General features: G+C 32.0%; 1 protein-coding gene across 2 annotated transcripts in view; it reads right to left on the bottom strand.

The window, feature by feature from the left end:
- The window catches only part of LOC126778664 (uncharacterized), a 39228-nt gene extending 16542 nt beyond the window's left edge, over positions 1 to 22686 (bottom strand). For both annotated transcript variants that reach the window (XM_050502310.1, XM_050502311.1), the window contains exons 1-2: positions 22430 to 22686; positions 17390 to 17600 (exon numbers count right to left, since the gene is read on the bottom strand). In XM_050502310.1, coding sequence (XP_050358267.1) covers positions 17390 to 17586 — 197 coding nt within the window. In that variant the 5' untranslated portion in view covers positions 17587 to 17600; positions 22430 to 22686. The remainder of the gene's footprint in view (positions 1 to 17389; positions 17601 to 22429) is intronic.
- Between the last annotated feature and the right edge of the window lie 27 nt (positions 22687 to 22713).

The raw sequence follows: 22713 nt of genomic DNA, 5'->3' as shown, positions 1-22713 counted from the left end.
AGTAATTACCAAATTGACATCGGTCCAAGAAACTCCGACCAACCATCGCACCCTTTGTTGGCATTTGTTGGTATTATGATCGTTTCTTTGAAACGACTACAATTATAGATATTTCTTATGTTCACTTGTCACACGCCGGTGAAACGACATCGCCCTTACATTACTCCATAATCACATGTTTGTCCGTCACGCACCGGCGACAATAATGGCACTATCAACTGCGTGCTTGTAGGAAATGGAAAATAAACAACGATATTATTATCTAAAAACAAGCATATAATGCCTTCGTTATTTATAAATCATTTACAGAACATTCGAAAGTTCAATGGATACAAAACAGTTTTTTCTCAGTTTACTACATTTCGAATCGTTGGTAGCTTTACAATAAATTTGTCTTATAAAATGATGACTAACTAATTATGACACAAAAGGACTTGTAAGAGCCTCCTCGAATAAAGTATATTGTGATCTATCTTATAAAATATCCATCAATAGCTCGTTTAATAGATATTTTATAAATATAATATATTATTACAGTGTTATCATTGCCTCAAAAACTTTTAAAATGGCAAAGAAACTAAATTTTCAAACTATTTTTTTTAGTTTAAACGTTTTAACTATTTTTAGCAAGTAGTACTTCAGAGTTATAAAGAGACGCAATTATTTATGTGAGAAAAAAATAATAATTTCCTAAGCCATTGGTATTCTGTATGTACTTTTCTCAATAGAACCGAACAAAAATGAATTCAATGAGAAATTTAACTTATAAAAACCCCGTGCTACATACGATCATTAAATCAATAAGACACTACCACAATACGCACTTGTGTAATTGAATTTCTGAGAGATTCAATGGCATAATATTAAGAAAAAAAACATTGAAAGAGTTTCTACTTTCGCAATGGTGTCATCGCTCTTTACGAAGTTACGAAGCAGAAAAGCAACGCGTCAATGAACGGATATCCAAGCAGCAGCACGCGACCGCCGCACCATATACACCGCGATTCGCGATAAACTCATGATTTATTGAATCCTCTCTTTGAATTTATGTTCAGTTGAAATTCGAAATCATTTAATAAATCGTAACGATATAACGATGTACGTATTATACACTCGTGCGTTACTTTTTATGAAAACGACCAAACAATTAAGATACGACGTACGTTTTTCCTGCAAGAATGATGGGCACCTAGTTGTTACCGGTTACAAAGGCGGCATGAGTAATTATATAGAAGCAAAGAATGTTGAACTACATGTTGGCATTTCAATTAATAACAGCCTCGCAGAAATAATATGGCTAGTGAGCGAGTAGCGGCGGCAGTAGCGTACCTCCGGTAATACTCGTTGTATCGCTACTTCTTACAGTTACCGCGTGCGAGCGATGAGCGGTTAGCAATCGGAAACATTGAAACAAACGGTTACAAAGTAACTATGTTAATAAACAGGACTCATTATTGATACAGATGAACAAGTACCAAATTCATAATTATCTTTTATTGTGAAAATCTATAGATGAAATCAAATATAAATTGCATAAATATACTTTGTTAGGTAGTAAATATAAACATGCTATAATTGACGAACAAAAAACCTTGTAATAAATTTAATTCGTGACTACCTTGCCCTCATTTGCTTTATATTTAAGAAATGAATGAGATATTAAAAGATGCGACCTGGAACGTTTTATAAAATGAATATGAATGTACTTTCAAAATAATAATAGGTTCAGAAGTATTGTTTTATTTTTGTTGTCAGTTATTAAATGATCAATTTTCATTTTTAACTTACAATTGTTTGTCCCATACAGATGTTTGTAGGTAGGCCATCAACAATCAGATAGGTGTTCGTAGGTGTTCGAATACATGTGTATTTAACATGTCTTACAAGTTTTCTTGCTACATGGTCTGCCTTATATGAAATTTAGCGTGTCTATTTCACATAAAAAGGTAAGGGCGGGTTGCCTAAGTCGCTTGGTCATATAACGCGAGTGCGGTTCTCTTCGGCGACGGTAGTGTGCAGGAAACGCGGTAAAAACTACCAAGAGGAAGAGAGCACTTTGTGATTGCTGTCTTGGTGTCCAGGGAATGTATTCTAGAGGTACGTAATGACGCGTCCCGGAACAGACAGGTGGCTTGCGCGGCTGCGTATGGGCAAGGAATGCCGCCGCGCTTTGCCTCGCCTGGGAACACGACGCCCGTCAGCTCGCACTGATCGCTATACATCTGTAAAACTTGATCCAGGTACTTGATAACGGCCTTCCTAGTATCGCTCGTATCATTATGACCAGACAAAGGTCTAAGATTTCTTTGGTTTACCCGATGAGTCATTTGACTCTATAGAGCACGCGGTTTAATCGTAATAGAATTACTACTGACTTAAAATAGTAACAATTTCTTTGTTAAGAAATCGATTCGCGAATATCTATTTATCCTGTATCATTACTAAGAACAAGTGAATGTAGTTTAGATATGGGTGGCATTAACAATTGTTTTTCTACTGCTTCGATTTGGGCGGACATGGCTATCCATAATAGTAGTGCGAACGCTACCGGTATTGGAACGATGTCTTTGTATTTAAATGAGGTGAATGTAGTCGGAAACAGGAACCATTCACCTATCAACTTTTGGTGATAAGCCTAGCATAACAAATACAGGATATATCGTAACCTCTGATAATAAGAGGTTTGCCTTAGGTATCGAAGTCGACACATGAAGTCATTATATGGCATCAGTTTGAAGATTTATCAAACAATGGCCGTTTAACATTCGGTAGCCGATCGCGGTTTCTTGGCACTACGTGAAACTGCAAGTGCACAGGAATTTATTATTGCTATAAGTCACGCGACGAATGTTAAATAGGCAGGTATTCACAGACTACAGAATCGTCCGTGCGTGCTCTTGCGACGTGTATTCGATTGTGCGAAATATTAAATATCAAATTCCGCGAATCGGCCGGAAATGGCTTTTTCATTATGCACGACGGGTGCGTGAAATGATCGATTTGGATGACGAGGGCTCCGACGGCGCCGCTCTTCTTCAAATTCCTCGATAACATCGTTCTTAGAGGCGCGGACGTGGGACATCGTTCATAATAAAGGTCACGTTTTGATCGTATTCTTACAAGCGATCTGGACATAATATTTGAATCAACAGTGTGTTATATAATCGTGGTATACAACCAAATAAAACATAAAGCACACATGAAACGAACATAAAGCACGCGAATATGGAGTTTATATATGAAAAGTAAGTTATTCCAAAGCGTACGTGCGAAGTAATGTATGGTGACCACCGCAGGAGATGGGGACGGACGAGCATTGCACGGCGACGGCATAATAAAGTCCTCATGGACATCAATGTCAAGATGCGCGTGCGATAACACCTAAGACCGTTTATATATTACCTTACGAATTACGATATAGTGGTATAAGCAATTTTAGGTTTTAATGTTTAAATCTTTAACGTTATTTATATTTAGAAGTTAATATATCATCTAATATTGCAATATCTATAATTCAACTGTTTAGTATCTGGCCCAGTGCCATTCACCCGTTAATAACAATTGTAATGTTTCGTTGTTTGACGAATGTTACAAAGGCTTTGTTTATTAGTAGACTGCTTATTATCTGCAGTTACGCGTATTAGTCGAGTTCATGAAATCAAAATGGTGTTTTCAAAGGCTCTTACAGGCGGTTATCAAGATTAATTAAACGTTACCAACAGCTCTGAAGCTTCTTTGCTGTAAAGTCTACTTACAGCAAAGAAGCGACAGGCGACTCGGTAGTTATCACTGATATAGATAATAGTTAGATATAATATATATATATATATATATATATAATACGTTCTCACTAATAAACAATTAATGGTTATAATTGGAAAGAGGTTATAGACGAATATAAACATTGGCATATGGTATGTATGAAGGTATGTATGAAGTCTAGAATAATGAAAATTGTGTCCAAATTAATTTCAATTTAATGTCGTATATCAATCACGCTGGCATGACTTCTCGTTCTAACATTGCTCAACAAACATAATTATTTTAATAATATAAAATAATTGTCATTTATTTACTTTAAATTTTATATAGCTTAATTGATAAAGAAACTTGAAAAAAAACAGAGCAAAAAGTCACCTTTAGTAAAATAGTAATAAGTTTTCGAAGCCGGCCTAGTTCGTCGCGTTATTATGAAAGTATAACTAGGTATACTTTATGTTTTAGAAACTTTACGACATCTAATTTGGTTCGCGTTACCAGGTTGGAAGACAAACATTTCTGAACATAATTTCATAATGCCGGTAAAGGAGATTATTACTATTTATTATGCTTAATATCTACTTGTAAACGGGCTAAATTATTATTGATGCATATTAGTTTAGACTTCATTTTTATGTTTAGGTTTAAAGAATTTATTCTCAAAGACAGATTCACTTACATGAGAACAGCATGATAAATGTAACAATAAAAATATTCGCCTTATAAGTAGGTAGTCAGTTAACGGAATAGAATATAATAAAATCGTTGTTTATATTTTAATCGCTATAAAAGTGGGTATTCTCTAAAATATATTTTGAGAGTTGAGTCTTAAACCCGTTAACTGAGTTTACATTTTTTATATAAGATGGTAATTTGTTATAAAGTTGTGCTCCATCGAAAGTAATATTTTTGTTTCAAATTTGGTTCTAATTTTTGGGAGAACTAATAAGCTTTGTCTACGGGTGCTACATTTACTGCTTTGTTTATACAGTAACAGCCTGTTAATGTCCCACTGCTGGGCTAATGCCTCCTCTCCCTTTTAAGGAGAAGGTTTGGAGCTTATTCCACCACGCTGCTCCAATGCGGGTTGGTAGAATACACATGTGGCATTATTTCAATGAAATTAGACACATGCAGGTTTCCTCACGATGTTTTCCTTCACCGTCAAGCACGAGATGAATTATAAACACAAATTAAGCACATGAAAATTCAGTGGTGCTTGCCCGGGTTTGAACCCACGATCATCGGTTAAGATTCACGCGTTCTAACCACTAGGCCATCTTGGCTTTTTTTTTGTTTTTTCTGCTTTGTTTTATGAACGTCAAATCTGAATGTATCGATTTATTAATAATTTTTCTAATAAGAATACAAGAATTATATACATAAAGTTGTCGTAGTTTCATAATGTTTGTTTCCATGTAAAGTGTAGTTGTTGATGTCAAGGGTGGATATCGAAAAAGTATTTTAATTATTTTATTTTGTTTTCTTTGTAGTTCTTGCAGTTTTGTTTTTCCAGTATTACCCTATATTTCTACTAAATACAATAAATGCGATTTTACGAGGGAATTGTAGATGTTATACTTTATTTTTTTAGGTATGCATTTTGAAAAATTTGTTAATGACCCAATTAAAGATGAAAGTTTTTTATTTATGTAGTCTACTTGATATTTAAAAGTTAAGTAATTGTCTATTCGTAAACCTAAATATTTTTCAAAGGTTTTCTGCTCGATTGGAAAATTGTCAACAGTTTATGGATCATGCGATGGAATCATTTTATTTTTAGTTTTAAATACAATGTAACAAGTTTTGGAAGCGTTAATAGTTAAGAGATTATGATTGAACCATTTATGCAGAACATCTAGATCATGTTGAGCTTGGGAAACTATGTCATTTATGTTACTACCGAAATAAAATAAACAGGTGTCATCTGCGTACAAAGTCAGATGACCATTTAGTTTCAAAGTTACAATATCGTTTACATAAATTAAATTTTTGCCTTTGCTATATTTATTCTCAATTTATTTTACCATAATCACCAGTGATTCATATTGATGGATATTGTGTTAATTTTCTGATTAATCCAAATACTTGCAATATTTAGATAAGTACGATCTATTTTTTAGGATTTTGTATTTGACGGAAGTGTGGAACGTAATATGATATCTGGAGGATCCAGACTCTCGATCATCTGGCAATGCTACTTGCAATGCTAGAGAACTTCAATGCGTGTTCGCGTGCAGTGTGGCAGTCGGCCCGAGGGTCCGTCGGCAGATCTCATAAGCACGCAACGATCTTCCAGCTAATCAGACGATGTATCGCCGACCTCACTTAGCAATTAGTCTTCTCGGTAGCAAATCGCACTATTATATTAAAATTACAAACGTATCCTCATTAGAGCGACCCAGCTATAGAATAATTTCGTTATTATTGTGAGTGGAGTCATTATTGTGAAAAAGTGCACTATTACAGAACTCGTTTAAATGCGACATTTGTAATTGAGTAAAAAGTAGGGATATGCAAATTGCAATAAAGGCTACGAGAGATGTTTCAACATCCATACCGAGATGCGAGATAAAAAATTGAACCATACTATTATTACTTGCGGTCTTTGAACCTTTCTAATAAATACAAGTTATTTATTGGTTTTAATAGGAAATAAAGTGAAGTATTCAGTGTGATGTCAGGATTGACTCACCAGCACGCTTAATGTTATCGAACACGAATCAGCATACATTAAATAGATTTTGTAAAGGAAATATGCTCAATACTGTGATTACTATCATAAACACACCCAAGCAATCGCAATTTCTTAACTCAACTTCATTAAAAGTCGCGCAAAAACGACGCTGAAAAGTCGCTTTCTCATTCATTTTGGTTGATGAGTAAAAAACTGTGTACGTACCGGTACTAAGAATGCAACACCTCGACGGAGGTCTGGAGTGAGGTCCAATATTTATTTAAGAGGTGAGCAGTATGGCGGGGAGGGTGACCGGCTCGCCATGATGCTGGCCGAATGTTAATTTTCACGATGAAGCCATTTAACGGACGTGCACAGACGATTTAATGAGCTCGCGCTACATTTCTTGAAACCCATACGATACGACGACCGTGCAATGTCTATTATTGCATGAATTATTATGCTGTTTTATAGAATTCGTATTTAAGATATCATACTACACATCGGTGCGTTTGTTATGCATGAGTTTTCGTGTAGGCAGACAGTGGGAGGAATTGTTTTATTGTTTTAATGTAATTTTAGTAATACGTTATAACATAAATCTTCAATAATTTTTGCAACTCATTCGAACACATTATGTTGGTATGTAATGCACATGTGGCAGATTTTTATCCCACACATGCTTTCCTCACGATGTTTTCCTTCACCACCAATCAAGCGATACACTACAAAAATAAATTAAGCGTATGAAACATCAGTGGTGATCAATTGGGGTTTGATCCCTTTATCATCGGTTTAGAAATACCATTGGACCATCTCAGCTGTATAATTGCACTTTTTTGATTTTAAAAATAATTTATTTAATGGATACAAGCAGGGTGCTTGTGATTTACTAAAGAGTTAAAAAATAACTAATTATAAGTAAAGGTGACACCTATGTTGTTGTGACAATGTATACGGCTTGCGTGATTCCATTCATGGTTCTTTTGAACTTCGGTGTCATGTTTCCCATACGACATTCCTCGCTGCCGGCGAACACGGTGGTCCCGAGATGAGATATATCATTACAGTGTAATAATAATGTAGGAAAGATTCGCATCATTAATGATGTCGAACAATAACTAAGAATTGTAAAGAAAAAATATATTTTTTTAAGACTCCAGTATAAATGTGTCTTTTCCACCACATTACGAACTCATATATTTTTTATTTTAAATGAAACAAACTTTTTGAATCTATATATTTTGGTATTATACTATGCAATTTTTTTTTGTTAAATAAATGTTCTAATAATATTTAAGTATTTTTTTTTTAAACTATAATGTACGATTCTTAACTACATAGTATTATATATTAATAGAATGTATAATATTCGGAGCAGAGTTAAATACGCGCCTCAATGCCAACGTGTCAATATCACTGTGGTTCGATATTTGTATAGAAGTGTACACTAGAAGCAAAAGGGAATCGTGTGAACTAGCGCGGGCGGAGGCTGCGGGGTATCCGATCTCGGCAAACTGACATTTCCGTTTGTAATCATTACCGCTCATTAGCTTTCGTTTAAACGCGTGTAAACAATACTTGTGTCGTTCGACTTTCGACAAAAAAACAAAAGCCGCATCATACATTTTTCGTTTGTAAGTAAATTAACAGTCTGTAAATGTCCCACTGCTGCGCAAAGTATCTCTCTTTATTTGACTAGAAGGTAGTACAAGGTATAAGTGGAAGATTCACATCCGCCACATGCATGTTCCCTCACGATGTTTTCATTCACCACGAGATGAAATATAAACACAAATTAAGCACATGAAAATCGAGTGGATCTTGTCCGGGTTTATACTCGGAATCATCAATTATGAATTTCGCATTAACGTCTTGTAACTACTGGTTATTATATTTTCAGTCAGTGGCTGTTATTTATATTTTCCAGTTGGTTCCATTGTTAAAGATACAAACTTGATATAACATATACATATACGCATTTATAATATCGTAAAAAAATACATCTATCAATTTATATATAATAAAAAATGGAATGTTTCATTAGTGTATATATGATATTAATTGAATATAATTGCAATCCGGTTCAACAGTTTCTCAATAAACACATAGGCGTATTTTTCAGTGCGGTATTCACCGGGCAGGTAGACGACTAGACGGTTGGGAGAGCCAATTTATTGGGTATTCAACGAGCGTCTGAGAATTTTGAATAGATAGAGCCTCAAGCAATTTAGAAAATAATACAGAACTCAATCAACTTCGTCTTTTCATTTGGTCAAGTTATTTGATAGAATAACTTAATAACCGTTTCATATTATTGTTTACCTTTTTATTGTTACGAATATTAATTAATTGTTAATTTATTCATATTAATTACATTTCTTGTTTCATTTACTTGCATTGTAATGAATTATGTACTTGAGGAAACTTTTTAAGTCGATGTTTAAAAATTTTGTTTCTTTTAAAAAATATATTATCTTGTACTATTTCTGTGTGTGTACTGTGTATGTGTGTGTATTATTATTGTAATATTACTGTTTGTTTCGTAAATAAAATAAACAAATTAAATAAATAAAAATTTACGCTTCGAAATAATTCATATAAAAAATGTGTAATTTGTGTATATATTATAATAATAATTAAATAATACCGAGAAGAACGGACAAAAAATACAGTAATTACTCTTTTCCGACGGTTAAATTACATAGGCATGATAGTAAATTGCATTTAACAATTACTATTTATCCGGGATTAAAATCAAAGAATGCTAATTCCACTGCTTTATCATTTTTTTTAATCTCTTATCGAATAATACGCCTGATTTAACATGAGTTTTAAACGTATGAATTGTCAAAGCTAACCTTACTTATAAAAGTGGCTTAACGGATGATTAGTTAATGATTTCTTCTTTCAAATGTCAAATCAATAATGACAGAAAGAACGAAATCAGTATTTAAATAAACAACTTCTATGTAACGTTTATGAGTAATGCCGTAAATACCGTGTGCTCTTGATTGTTTCTTAAGCCATATCATTCTTATTCCCTGATTAGTTTTTAATAATATGTATATTTTTAATCACTTTAGGGTGATTCACACATAATATTTAAAATAAGTTTCAATATTATAGGCACAGCTTATCTTCTTCTAGCTTATGTCAAATATTATTATATAATATTATTGTCTTGTTATAATTAATTCAGTTCATTTATAATAAACTTATTGTAATAGTGTGTAACGTGCAAGTAACAAATATTACGAATGGCTGTCTGTAAGTTTTCAAAATGTCAGTTGAACTTGTATATAAATCAATAAAAAAAAATACCTACATACGAGATACCGTAAAATGTTGTTTGTATTCCATTAGTTTATCCGACATTCAGCTGTTAAACTCAAATGGACAACATTTGATAACTATTTTTAAACTACATATTTACCAAGCCGATAATTCCTAGACATTCATTTTTCACTTTAAATTTGTTCAACTATTAATGCTGAATTTACTGAATTATTTGAAATACGACACGAAAAGGAAATCTGAATAAAATTTATCAAGAATTTGTTATGACTAATATTTTATGCACATAAGTTCAATGACCATATTTATCTTTTCTTTCTGTACTCATATCATTCATTTCAAAATTTTTAAACTGAGAATATTGCACATACATTTTATACTGTAAATATTATATATGTATATTTATTTATGTGTTTTGCATTTATGAATAAATAGACTTTCTGCGCTAATCTCAATTAAACACTTTTTATAAATTCGGTTTAAAAATCTCCTTATATTAGATAATCCGCGAATGAAGTGCAGAGACAAAGTTAATGAATCCTGTAATATCACCTTCTGAAAGTACATTTTATTTTCTAACGTATTATCAATACAAACAAAAAATGTTAAATGTTGCAAAAAAACCACAAAATACAAAAATACTGCAGAAAACATTGCATAGTACATGATTACCGTGATCATCATTCCCAAAAATATCTAAAATACTAAGATTATTTTTAATTTGAATTTTATGTATTTGTTATTATTATTTGTGTATCTATAATCGTTTCTTTTGTAAATCACAATAAATCAATATTTATATTGTCAATAGGCGTGGCTTTTGCTTGGCTTGTTAAAAAAGTTTATAATTAAGTATTATTCACACTGAACCTTTTGTCCCCCGAGTTACTTTTGAAGTAAATAAAAAAAACCTTAACAATGCCATTGTATTTCGAGAGTGGAAGTGTATGAGAGAACAGTGAACTGTCAAAGATCATACAAGAGATAAACGAAAGGGACGCATTGTGTACTCTGCAACTGTTCGTGTTTAATGGGCCTGATCTCTGCTATTCATAATAATATTTAATACGAAGTTGAAGATCATCCTTCTGAGCTTTTGCCTTCAATATTACGCCTTGATAATGTTTAACTAAAATATTCCACAGCCGAGATGGCCTAGTGGTAAGAACGCGTTAATCTTAACCGATGATCGTGGGTTTAAACCTGTGCAATCACCACTGAATTTACACGTGCTAAATGTGTTATTATCATTCATCTCGTGCTTGACGGTGAAGAAAAACATCGTGAGGAAACCTGCATGTGTCGAATTTCACTGAAATTCTGGCACACGTGAATTCCGCCAACCCGCATTGGAGCAACGTGGTAGAATAAGATCCAAAAATTCTCCTCAAAAAGGGAGAGGAGGCCTTAGCCCAGCAGTGGAACATACACTGGCTGTTACTGTCTAAATATTCCAGGTTCGACATGTTAATAGTTCACAAGTTTCAACTATTATAAAGTAGCTTCATTATGTTGTAGTCATGAAATATAAATACCAAAGGTCTTGCTCATAACATTGTTTATATAACGGATGATAAGTTAAACAATTACATATCTTCTTCTTTCAAATGTCAGATCAATAACGACAGGAAGGAAAAAAAAAACAATTATTAACTAAACAATCGCTAAGCAACGTTCATAGGTAAGGCCGTAAATGTTCGAAAAAAACCAGGGTAGACGGCTTTCAAAAACTAGGCACGTCAATAAAATACACGAAGCTATTTATTTTAGTTGTACAATGGATTTTTTTAAGAAAATCTGTTTTTAGCTTAATAATCTGTCTTTTACAATTAGCGCAGTTTTGTATTACGTTTTAAACAAATGAAACTATTTGTATGAATATATTAAAGCCTTCCCATAATTATTAAGATCATCTCGGTCGAAGAATAATAAGAATTGCTGGTCTACTTTCTGAAACAAACGCAAAGCGATCTATACTTTTTTTAAGTCGATTTAATGCATCACCTTAATCAAATTCACGCCTTTGACGCAGGAAGCGTTTCAAGTGCACAAGGCAATTATTGACAAACTAGAAAAATAAAATGAACGCTAAATAACAATCAATAAAGAAAATCTGTTCGGTTGTTCTAGTTGATTAACGCCAATTGGGCCACCTGATTGAAAATGGTGGCCAATACACGTTGGCGATATAATTAATATTAACCATTCCTTAGATCGCCAATGTGCCACCAACCTTGGGAACTAAAATGTAATGTACTTTGTGCCTGTACTTAAACTGGCTAACTCACCTTTCAATCACAACAATACTAAGAATTGCTATTTTGGCTGTAGAGCACGTGATAAGCGTGTGGTACCTGACTAGACGGGCTTACTTAAGACAAAGCCCACCAGACCTTCTACCAGGTAAATAATACCACGAATAACACAAAACTAATCACCTTATTTGTTTGCGTTTTCCTAATCACCTATTAAGTTGACTAAATGAAAGGTTTTTTTTTGAAAGGCGTTTATTTTAAAACTATTTATCGTACATCGGGAACTTCATTATGTTTAAATAGAAAAGCATGTTATCCTTTAAAACGTCAGTTATTTACTAGACTTATATGTTCCATAGGAACTGATATCTTAATATGTTTTCTTTAGCTTGAAAGGATTTAATAAGAATTTTTTAAAAAAATGTAAATATATAGTCGTATGTGCAATTTTTGCTAGCAGAAATTTTGCGATATACAGATAATGAAGAATCGTGTCAGATAAAATTCTAGAAATAATAATGCTTGTAAAACACAAATTATTAACATCTAGTTATAATTTTTTTAATATATTAAAGCCTTCCCATAATTATTAAGATCATCTCAGTCGAAGAATAATAAGAATTGCTGGTCTACTTTTCGAAGGCGGCTAGTGCAGAACGTTTTTTCCGTCTGTACTGGCCGTCGTCGCGTTTGGACTCTACTACCACTTACCATCAGGTGGAGTAGTCATTTGCCCTCCCGACAAATATAAAAAATAAAAAATAAAAATAAACATATCATGTCAAAGACTTTTACATTTAAAGGACTACTAACGAATTTATGAAACAATGCAACTCTACCTGTACCGGCGGCTGCTTTAAAAGCCCAAATAATCGGTTCAACAAATCGACTCGTTTTAACATGTCAAGACAAGACTTCGTTTTTTTTTTTCGTGTGAGGAAACAGTGGGACGCCTTTAGATGTTTTGTATATTTTATGGCCACTTCATTAGTTGTATTGAATTTAAAACGACCACTGGGAACACCTTTATTGACACATCAGAGATTAGCGGGTAGGCAAAAAGAATTTATAATACGTACATAATTTTATTAATTTATACGGTTAAGTGTTACAACATTGCATTGTTTTTCGTTCACCAAATAATTGGTACTAGATATTTTTATATATAGTAAATATATAGATAAATATTTATATACAAGAAAATTACAAAATGCACCACTACTTACTTAGTTCTGTAATATTCTTTCATAAATGATGACAATATCGTTTAAAAGTAATGTTTCAATTTAGAAAGAAAAAAAGGCTTCTTTGGAAAAATAGAAAAAGGATATGAACACTGACAATTACTACTGTGAGGATGCAATAAAAGGACAGGCAAATTCTCATAGAATGCACACTAGATGCATGAAGCAGGCTGCGCGAGCGATGCAAGTCGTAGGGGCGAGACGAGAGGGGAACGGGTCGCGGTGCGCAACAAAGAGCCTTCCGGGAACCGCCACAATACAGGTTTGCGACGTGCGATACCTTCGCAGATACGGGCTGCGACCGGCCAGGTACTCGCCGAGCCCTTTTGTCAACCATAACGACACAACGGTTTACGGTACTCGTTAAACGAGTTTCGTACTTATTGGTAATTCAGCGAGCGGATTTAGCTTGACGACGTACAAAAAAGTCACGTCGATAGATTAGAATTTGATAAGTTTGCACAAAAAAGTGTTTTGAATTCTGACATGTGCGAACGCGAATCGTGATAGCGTCATGATTCGCAGTAGCTACAATCAATTTTAAAGACGTAGACACGGTAAAGTGTCAAAGATACATTACGTGTCGAAAATTATGTCAAACTATAATGATATGCGCTGTTTATGAAAGTACAAGTAAAAACTAGACATGTTTCAAGTAGATAAGAGTAGAGATGAAAAGTAAAAGTGGGATAATAAAATGAGTTCCCGAGGTGATGAACAACACGTCGGCGCGGGCGCAGCCTTTAGATTTATGGAGACTTGAGACGATATTCTCGATTATCCATGGGTCATCCACATATAATTCTCTTCGCTGGTGTTATTTTTGTTCGATTATAATATATATATATATATATATATATATATATATATATATGTTATGATAAATTATGAATAATTAATATGAATATGAAAAAAAATACTTCAATATTCAAATAACAATTTCCTTGAGACATTAATATGTATGAATTAATATATTATACTGAATTTTCTCAAGTTCACGCCACGTGTCACGATTTTAACATTGAATGGTAATAAAAAATATATGTAATGTTTTCGACGGATTAGATTAGGGACGATTCGATTTAAAAAAAAGACAGTCACTAACGAGTCGTAGCCGCATTTTCTTAGAATTGCTGCCGGTAAATAAACTAACACATTCGTAAGCGTGTCAACAATACATATAATATACTTGTGTTAATAATGACGTATATCGATACGTACTTAGGCACGGGATACCCTTTTTTTAAATGTTTAACTTCTTCATCAAAATTTATAACATAATTTTTTTAAATTACTTAATCTCATGGTAGTTTAAATTCAATCTAAATGAGTATTTTTGCTTTAAATTGCCAACATTTTTCTGTTATCAATTTTATGTTTTATTTATTGTATTAAATAAAGAGAACTCGCATTAAAAGGAAAACCGATCCAACTAGTAATATAATTAGTTTTAAGAAATATATTGCGTCAGCTTCTTATCTAGCAACTTTTAATACAAATCCTTTTCTTGAGTTTATTCAACAAATTTATAAAAATTACATAAATTACAAAATTACAGTGCTTCTAGTTATTCAATATTCTTATAGACTTGTACTAGTTACCGCCCGCTTGTAAGGGGTGGGGGCAGATGTATAAATTAATACAGACGTAATATATACCCTATGTAGTTCTTAGTAATTCTACGTGATCGGTCGAGTAGATAAAACGTGTAAGCGTAACAAACGAACAAACTAACTTTCGCATTTATAATATTAGTAAGGATTTCTACCAGCCTTCGTAACCAATGTTCACGACCCCGGAACCGAATTAAATAAAAAACAGCATCTCGTGTCCCAATCAACATGTATTTCTAAGAAATGTCCATCTAGCATGATAATTTTATACATTGCAATTTAACAAGTTAAAACAAGTGGATAATGACATAATACATTGGCCCGCCAGCCTAGTGTTTCATATCAGATATGTAGTGAGTCACGCGAATGAATTAAATACATTAGAACAATATTTATTATTTACTTACTACTTTTAGTTAGATAAACTCCTTGATTATAATCTCTTTTCTAAGACCGTTGACTAAACAGTCTTTAAGGATTTAAAATGAATCAAATGCATGAATATATGAATATTTAACGAACTGTTTTTGTACATTAAACAATCGTTTTTAAGTAACAAATAACTGCCCGTTTAATTTTCTTCCTAAAAGTTATTGTCATGTACTCGTGACATCAGAAATCAGCTTCGTAGACAAATCTAGCATACGCAAGCAAAGCGAATGGTGTCTTGAATGTAGTAACCGGATATAAGTTTAAGCTACAAAAAAATAAAAAAAGAACAAAGTTTTTTTTTTATTTGCTATTATAGTTCATGTTACTAAAGTGAAAATATTTATAGTACTATAAAATGACGTGTTGCACAAAATTTGGCAAATGTTTTGTGGTGTTTCTGTAAAAATATGACACGTGTTACTTTGGTGGTAGGATTTTATAAAAGCCCGTCTTGGTGGGTACCACCCACTCATCAGATATTTTACCGCAAAACAGCAGTATTTAGAATTGTTGTGTTCTAGTTTGAAGGATGAGTGAGCCAGACATAATATCTTATTTTCCAAGGTTGGTGGCGCATTGGCGATATTATGGTTAATATTTCTAACATCGCCAGCGGCTATGATCACCATCAGGTGGTGTTGTTCAGCAGTCTAAACGTAGTTATTTAGTTGTGTTTTCTTGTTCGTTCGAAACATTGGAAAAAAAATCATAAATAATATGTATATAATTTAGTATTAATTTAATTCTTAGTTTAATATTTTTTTAATTTTACCATCAATTATTATTTGACGAGTGTATGTTGTTGCTGCTATGCATGACATAATTTTAAATTGAATCATGATTGGCATATTTACAATTCCATTATTTTTTTAATGCATGTAATAACTGTAAAATATTAGTTCGCTTCTTACTAAGAATCGTTTGATATAACTATTCTAAGTACATATATATATAAAGAGAAGCTATATTGACATGAAGTGGGATTTTATGAAAACGTCCCTTTCGATTCGCTGTATTGTCCGCTTCGAGCTATACTATCTTATTGTTTCATTTATGACTAAAGTACACATTATTGTCACAGATGGAACACGTTACGTAGAAGTAGGCGTGGGCGTTGAATCGAGCGATGTCGAGTGAAGCAGCAATCAGCACTTCTGAGAAGCTCGGTTGTTTTTGCGCAGGTGCAATCAAGTAATGTTTTATTATAACCTGCGCTGACAGCGCTATGAAATGCGATTGTTCACAGCCTATAGATAGAAATTTTAGTTCCGTGTCATTTGTAATCACGTATTTCTAATGATTAATAATATAAAATAAAATGCGATTTTCAGGATCCACGGCCAGGGCCAAAAGTAAGCGGTTAGGTATTGAATACATTACATTGTAGGTATGATATAAATATATCTATCTACATAGTTGTGATCGAATCGTGGAAATATGAGAAAATATGTTATGCTAATATAGGTAATAAACTGACCCGCTATAATAATTATTACATACGTATACACAATCAATGTAATTACTATGTGAAAACTGGTTGTAAATACATACAAGCTATTCGTAGGAGTGGCCCAGGAAAACAATTATGTACCAATATTTAAAGAAGCGAATAAAACGCCGCTAGCATACGATTCTACGAAGTCCGATAGTAATTTAAAGAAATAATAGAAGGATTTTTTTTTTGTATTGTACCTCGGAAATAGAACATAGAAAAGGCGCGTTACATGCAGTCTTTGTAATAAGTTATTTATTTAAACATATTATAAGGATTTAAAAATAAATGTTATAAAAATTTTCTATGAGTCGTGTAGTTACTTGTGATGTTTGTTTTACGGTTCACTTGATATTACAAGAATTAATTTATTATCGGACAGTGTTCGCTCAGACAGTACCTACTTGAGGACATTTGAATAATCGTAGACTCCCATGGCGCCCAGACATAGACGCACTAAAGGCGATTATAATTTTATTCGCGAACACAATGGATAAAAATTCCGAGAGTTTTAATGTTCGTCGACCGACACCTGTGTATTGTTCATCGAATACATTCACAAAGCAATCATATCGTCGTGAGTGAAATTTGATTAGAGAATTAATAGAATTGTCACTCACCACTCGATGCTCCTGTATCCTTTGACGCAGCAGTGAATACTCTTGAACTTGTCCTGGAAACCATATTCGTATGAGATCGGTTCCTTGCTGAAGTGCATCGAAGACGTGTTCGTTGGGAATGTGTTTGTGGAGCAGTAGCCGGCGGCAAGCACTCTTGACGCGCTCGTCACCACACCCAGCATCAATATAAGCCACATGATGGATTTACATCCTGTGGAAAAAAATGGTTCGATATTACAATTAATGAATAAACGATTAAAGAATGAATAATACCGATTATAATAAATATTTATAGGCATGTTAAAGTGAGATATGTAAGTGATTAAAGTAATATTTCATTAGAATATTTTTAATTCATTGTCAAAGAGAATGAACTGCACAATAAATCACGGATGTTAAAGCATCGTCAACGGACAATCACCTTTACGTAGAATTAACAATACTAATTGTTTTACTTCTAAACAGAAAGCTTGAACCGGTTTTAGAAGCGAAAATAATCAATTGTATCGTTTTAATATAAAAGCTAAAAACTATGATAAGAACGATAAAAGTAAGTAGTAATAGTTCATTGACGTCCTGTAAGATATAAATTAATTTATTTCGTGTAACACATTAGCAAACGTGCGAACTATTACATTTTTTTTACCTTTGCCTATTAATAAAATTATATCTATATTAAAAAAAATAGTAATGAATAAGTCAATTCAATACAAGATTATATAGATTATATAAAAACGTGGAATTACAATAGTAAGAATGAGTATGTGGTGATTTTCAGTCAAGATATATAAAATTAATTGTATTTCATTAACTTATCTATATTGTTTAATTGACGGGAATAACTACTGAGTTTCTTGCCGGTACTTCTTGGTATAATTTATATATTGATTATGGGGTAGCTCTAAGTTTAATATTATGACGATTCGAGATTGCAAAGAGTATGCTTGAGAAAAGTATATTATTTCGATTTTTAACTATTACATATTATATTTCTGTTTAATCAACATCTCTATTTCTTCTATTAAACTTTACCACAATAAGAATAGAAGTAAATTTTTATAATGCAAGAATTTTATAATTGTATTTAAGAAATACTAAGAACATTTATTTTACGGTTAAGACAATGTAGATAAAATCGAAGTTTTATAAGGAAATGAACGCTGAAACTACTTTCTGGGTTAAAAGGTAAAAATAATCGTACTAAAATTTTAACTTTACATACCATTGACTATTAATTATCCCATATACGATTAAAAGCAAAAAACAAGTTATTACTGTAAAAACGGTTGTTTAATGGGCATATAAAAAGTTTATTTCAAAGTAAATTAAAACAATTTTGATTGTATTGTTTTTTACAAACGTCTGTAAATTACAAGGACTCCTAGAATTAGTTAACTTAAAAACTTATCTTGAGAAACGAGTGTCGACTGACACAGCACGAAAGCCGAAGCCAATGAAGTTACGCACACAAAAAAATAAAATGTAAAAACTTCCTTAAAAGGCGTAAAGGGACAGGATATAATAACCTAGATGCCAGGACAAAATACCCAGTGTGGTAACTGAATGACTATAATTCCAGGAATGTTGTAGTTTCGCAAGTGAATACGTGTTTTTCAAGAAATACAAATGTTTTTTTCTGAAGCTTTGTTTTTAAAAAGCTTGCCAGTCTATAAATTAGAATTCCAATAAATTAATTATTATTTTTAGTGAACTCGTTCGCTTAATAATCCTCGTGGAACAGTATCGGCTTCTAATTTCAGTTAATAGCATAATGCATTAGAAGTTACGTAAGCAACTTCAACTTAAGTGATCGCGGTGAATCGACACGCTTATGTTTTGTTAATTTATATATTATATTATTAAATTGGGTAAAATTTTAATCTTTAAATTATAGAAATATTTATAAGGTTTATACACAAACTAAATATGTTTTGTCTATGGTCATAAAAATATTTTTTGTATATGGTATCTAGATTGGAAACGATATAATATTATAGAGTAATATAATATTATATGTTTATGTGATATATCATAGGAATCGTCAAAACCTCGAGTTCCACGAATTCCCTCGAGGGTTTCAACAATTGATTTGAGATACATTTCCGTTGTTAGAATCAGAATGAATAAATATAATTATTTTCAATAAATATGATGTAGGTAGTTTCTACCTACTTGATAATATTCCTTTGAAAGTGGTTTTAAATATTTCAAATTTAGTAATCATTTCGTCACTATTAGATAAAAATTAAAGGATGATTAATTTAAGAATACATTTAATTAAATATAGAATTTAGTAAGAGACCGCAATTTAAGAGTAAAATTTGTAACAATTAAGGAATTGAGTGTGAAAGTGTCAATAGATCGAGTCATGATTGATTCTGAAAATGATCTCTAATGAGTTTTTTAGGTACTTATATTATCACGATTCAAATCTTTCAAAGCTACGAAAAACCGTGTACTACTATAGGATTGTTGATTACAAAACCTTTTACTAAAACATTGATCGACGTGTGATATAACTTATATTAGTATGTAAATTATAAATGGCGACCACGTTCAATATTTCTTCTACCATAGATATGCATAAAAATGACTATAATATCTTTTCTGAACTTTATAAAAAGTATATATTCATAATGTATGAACTACGTAGTTTTTTAGACTCTTAAGCTTCAGGCATGTTCTTATAAAACGTTATGGTATTTATTATTTTAATGTCTTTTGATGATTAGGTCGTCACAAAAACTTATCACTAGTTAGACAAAGAATTTAATATATGGGATGTCGAGCATGGTCGGTACATAATAAAAACAACGGAATGGTTTAATAAATATGTAAATACCTATGTACTTCTTACATTGCCATTTTCAATGAACAGAAGTTGACCATTTAAAAACATTTGCCTGTCAGCCTACAGGGAATAAAAAACAGGAATAGACAGTTTCATCGGTAATCTTTTAATCTTCTGCGGCTTTACCTGTAAATGGTCATTTGAGGGTGATTAGTTAAACAAAGCTGTCTTTTTTTAAAATTAATGACAATAGAAAGAGTTGAATAGAACTTAACAAAATTTTAAGTGAGGTCGCTAGTCTATTTCTACGTATTATTATCTAACATGTAGATAATTTTCAAAGCAAGCATTATTAGCAGAAGTCGTTTATAGACTTACACACGACAAAGAACAAAAGCTCGTTCGTCGCGATGAGACGAATGATTTTTGCAATTACCAACAAACGGCACACATATCTGACGGCAATTTGCCGCCCCTCTCCGCAAGCTCTGCTGATCGCCTTCTCGGAAAAGCAGTTGCATCAAGTGTGCTGCGCTAGGGCGATTAACGTACTAATTACTGCGCACTGTCGCCGCCGTATACCACGGAACGGAAAGGTATCACGTAAAAAAACTTGCTAGTTTCTCTATATACGCAATAAGGTAGCTCGACTGCGACTCGTTTGTTAAGGTACATATACGACTCGTGTAAGATTTTTTTTATTTAATAAATACAGAATACAATTCTACATATTTTATTTAGGTGTAATTATAGTTATTCTGGGAAATAACTTGCTCAGCCGCGATTTACATTTTAAAACTGTATACATATTTATTATCAATTACTTCGGTATTTAATGGATAATTTAAGCAAAACAGAAGATAATATTATGAATGTTGATTTAATCATAGTACCTACATAATAAGAATGATTAAGAAAATATTTCACAACACTGCTTATTTAGTGAGAGCTAAGAGCACAGCCAAAGTTAAATACAATCAATTATATATTTTTAATAGATAAACTCCACTGTCATTATCATAACACCTGTGATAATGTCCTACTAATCGAATTTCGTTCACCGCAGCTATTCTCAATGGTTAATCATCGGCCGCAAGAAACATTATAATGTACAACTGCGGATGCATTATGCACACACACAGGGGAACTGTCTGTTCTCTCGCTCCTATAAGTCCACTATCCACCACTTGGAGCAATGAGCAAAGAATCAACGAAATTAGGTTAGCAGTGCCTACTTTTTAACTTATTCTACTACTTAGAATGAGTTATAAGATTCAAAAGCTTATTACTACCTGGAACCGGGGGTCAAACTCTTGCTAGCTAACCACTAAAACAATTAAGCAACCCAGCCTTAGCAGTGTTCAATAAAATTATTTAAATAGAATGATTATAAAAGATGTTTTTTTTTACATTTAATAGTTTAATTAATTCACAATATTAGATTTTATAAAAAACATAAAAAAATAATGAAAGTATCAAGTACTATTTAGAAAATGTGTCTATGAGAAGCCAAATAATATAATTTATTTTTAATGATATTGCTGGAATATGTTCAAAAAACAGTAACATACTTAACATACTTAAGTTTTCATATACGATAAAGATTTAAAAAAATTATTTTATCATATATAATAAAGTTATTTTAAAATAAAGAGTTGAATACAAATCATTTTAACGAACAAGATATAAATGATATATCATTTTAATATGGAAGGCTTTAGTCTGGCACGGATTTGAGTAAGCTGGTTGATTTTTTTTATTTTAGAAATATATTTACTGCATATTTACTTTACAATTTTTATTTATACATCTCTTCAATATTTGATATATGAAAATAACCAAACATGGCTATTTTTCATACATTCAGACTACTTAAACCTATTGGTAAATTAAAAATAAACTCAAATACAATAACTTATTTTTAATAAAAAAGCGTTATAATTGTTTTCTTTTAATTTTTTTTTAAATGCTGAATTATAAATATTTACTTTTTTATGATTATCAATTTAAAACTAAAAATAATAATTAAATATAAACAAAATAAAACATTTAAATGAACTTTGTAATCCCTCATGACCACTATAAATTTAAAGTTACTTACATACAACAATATTTTAAGTTTAAAGTAAAAAATAAGCTGATTAATATAATTTTAACAAAATATAATAAAGCATTCAAAGTATTAAGCTATATTTCTTAATAGATTAAAATGTTGAAAAAGAATCATTCCAAGTAAAAACGTTACTCACCAAAACCAAAGATGATAAAATCCAAATTTCCCAGAAATGTAACTGCAAAAACTTATTTCAAACTACAATGGCACGGTTTAGTCACTACACATTTTCGGATGAATGTTTTTAGTATAAAGTTCTTACGCTAAGTTTAAGTATATAACTTAAGTTTCTGTAATAAATAAACAAATCGAAATATAATAATAAGAAAACTATTCGTTATAATATCAACGACATGTCACCGGTTTCGAAGTGAAAACGTAACTGAATTGTCATTTGTCAGTGTTCGTGTGAAGTTGACA

Source organism: Nymphalis io, chromosome 2, assembly GCF_905147045.1.
Source record: "Nymphalis io chromosome 2, ilAglIoxx1.1, whole genome shotgun sequence".
Classification (NCBI taxonomy): Eukaryota; Metazoa; Arthropoda; class Insecta; order Lepidoptera; family Nymphalidae; genus Nymphalis; species Nymphalis io.
This window is presented reverse-complemented; position numbering and strand designations above follow the sequence as displayed.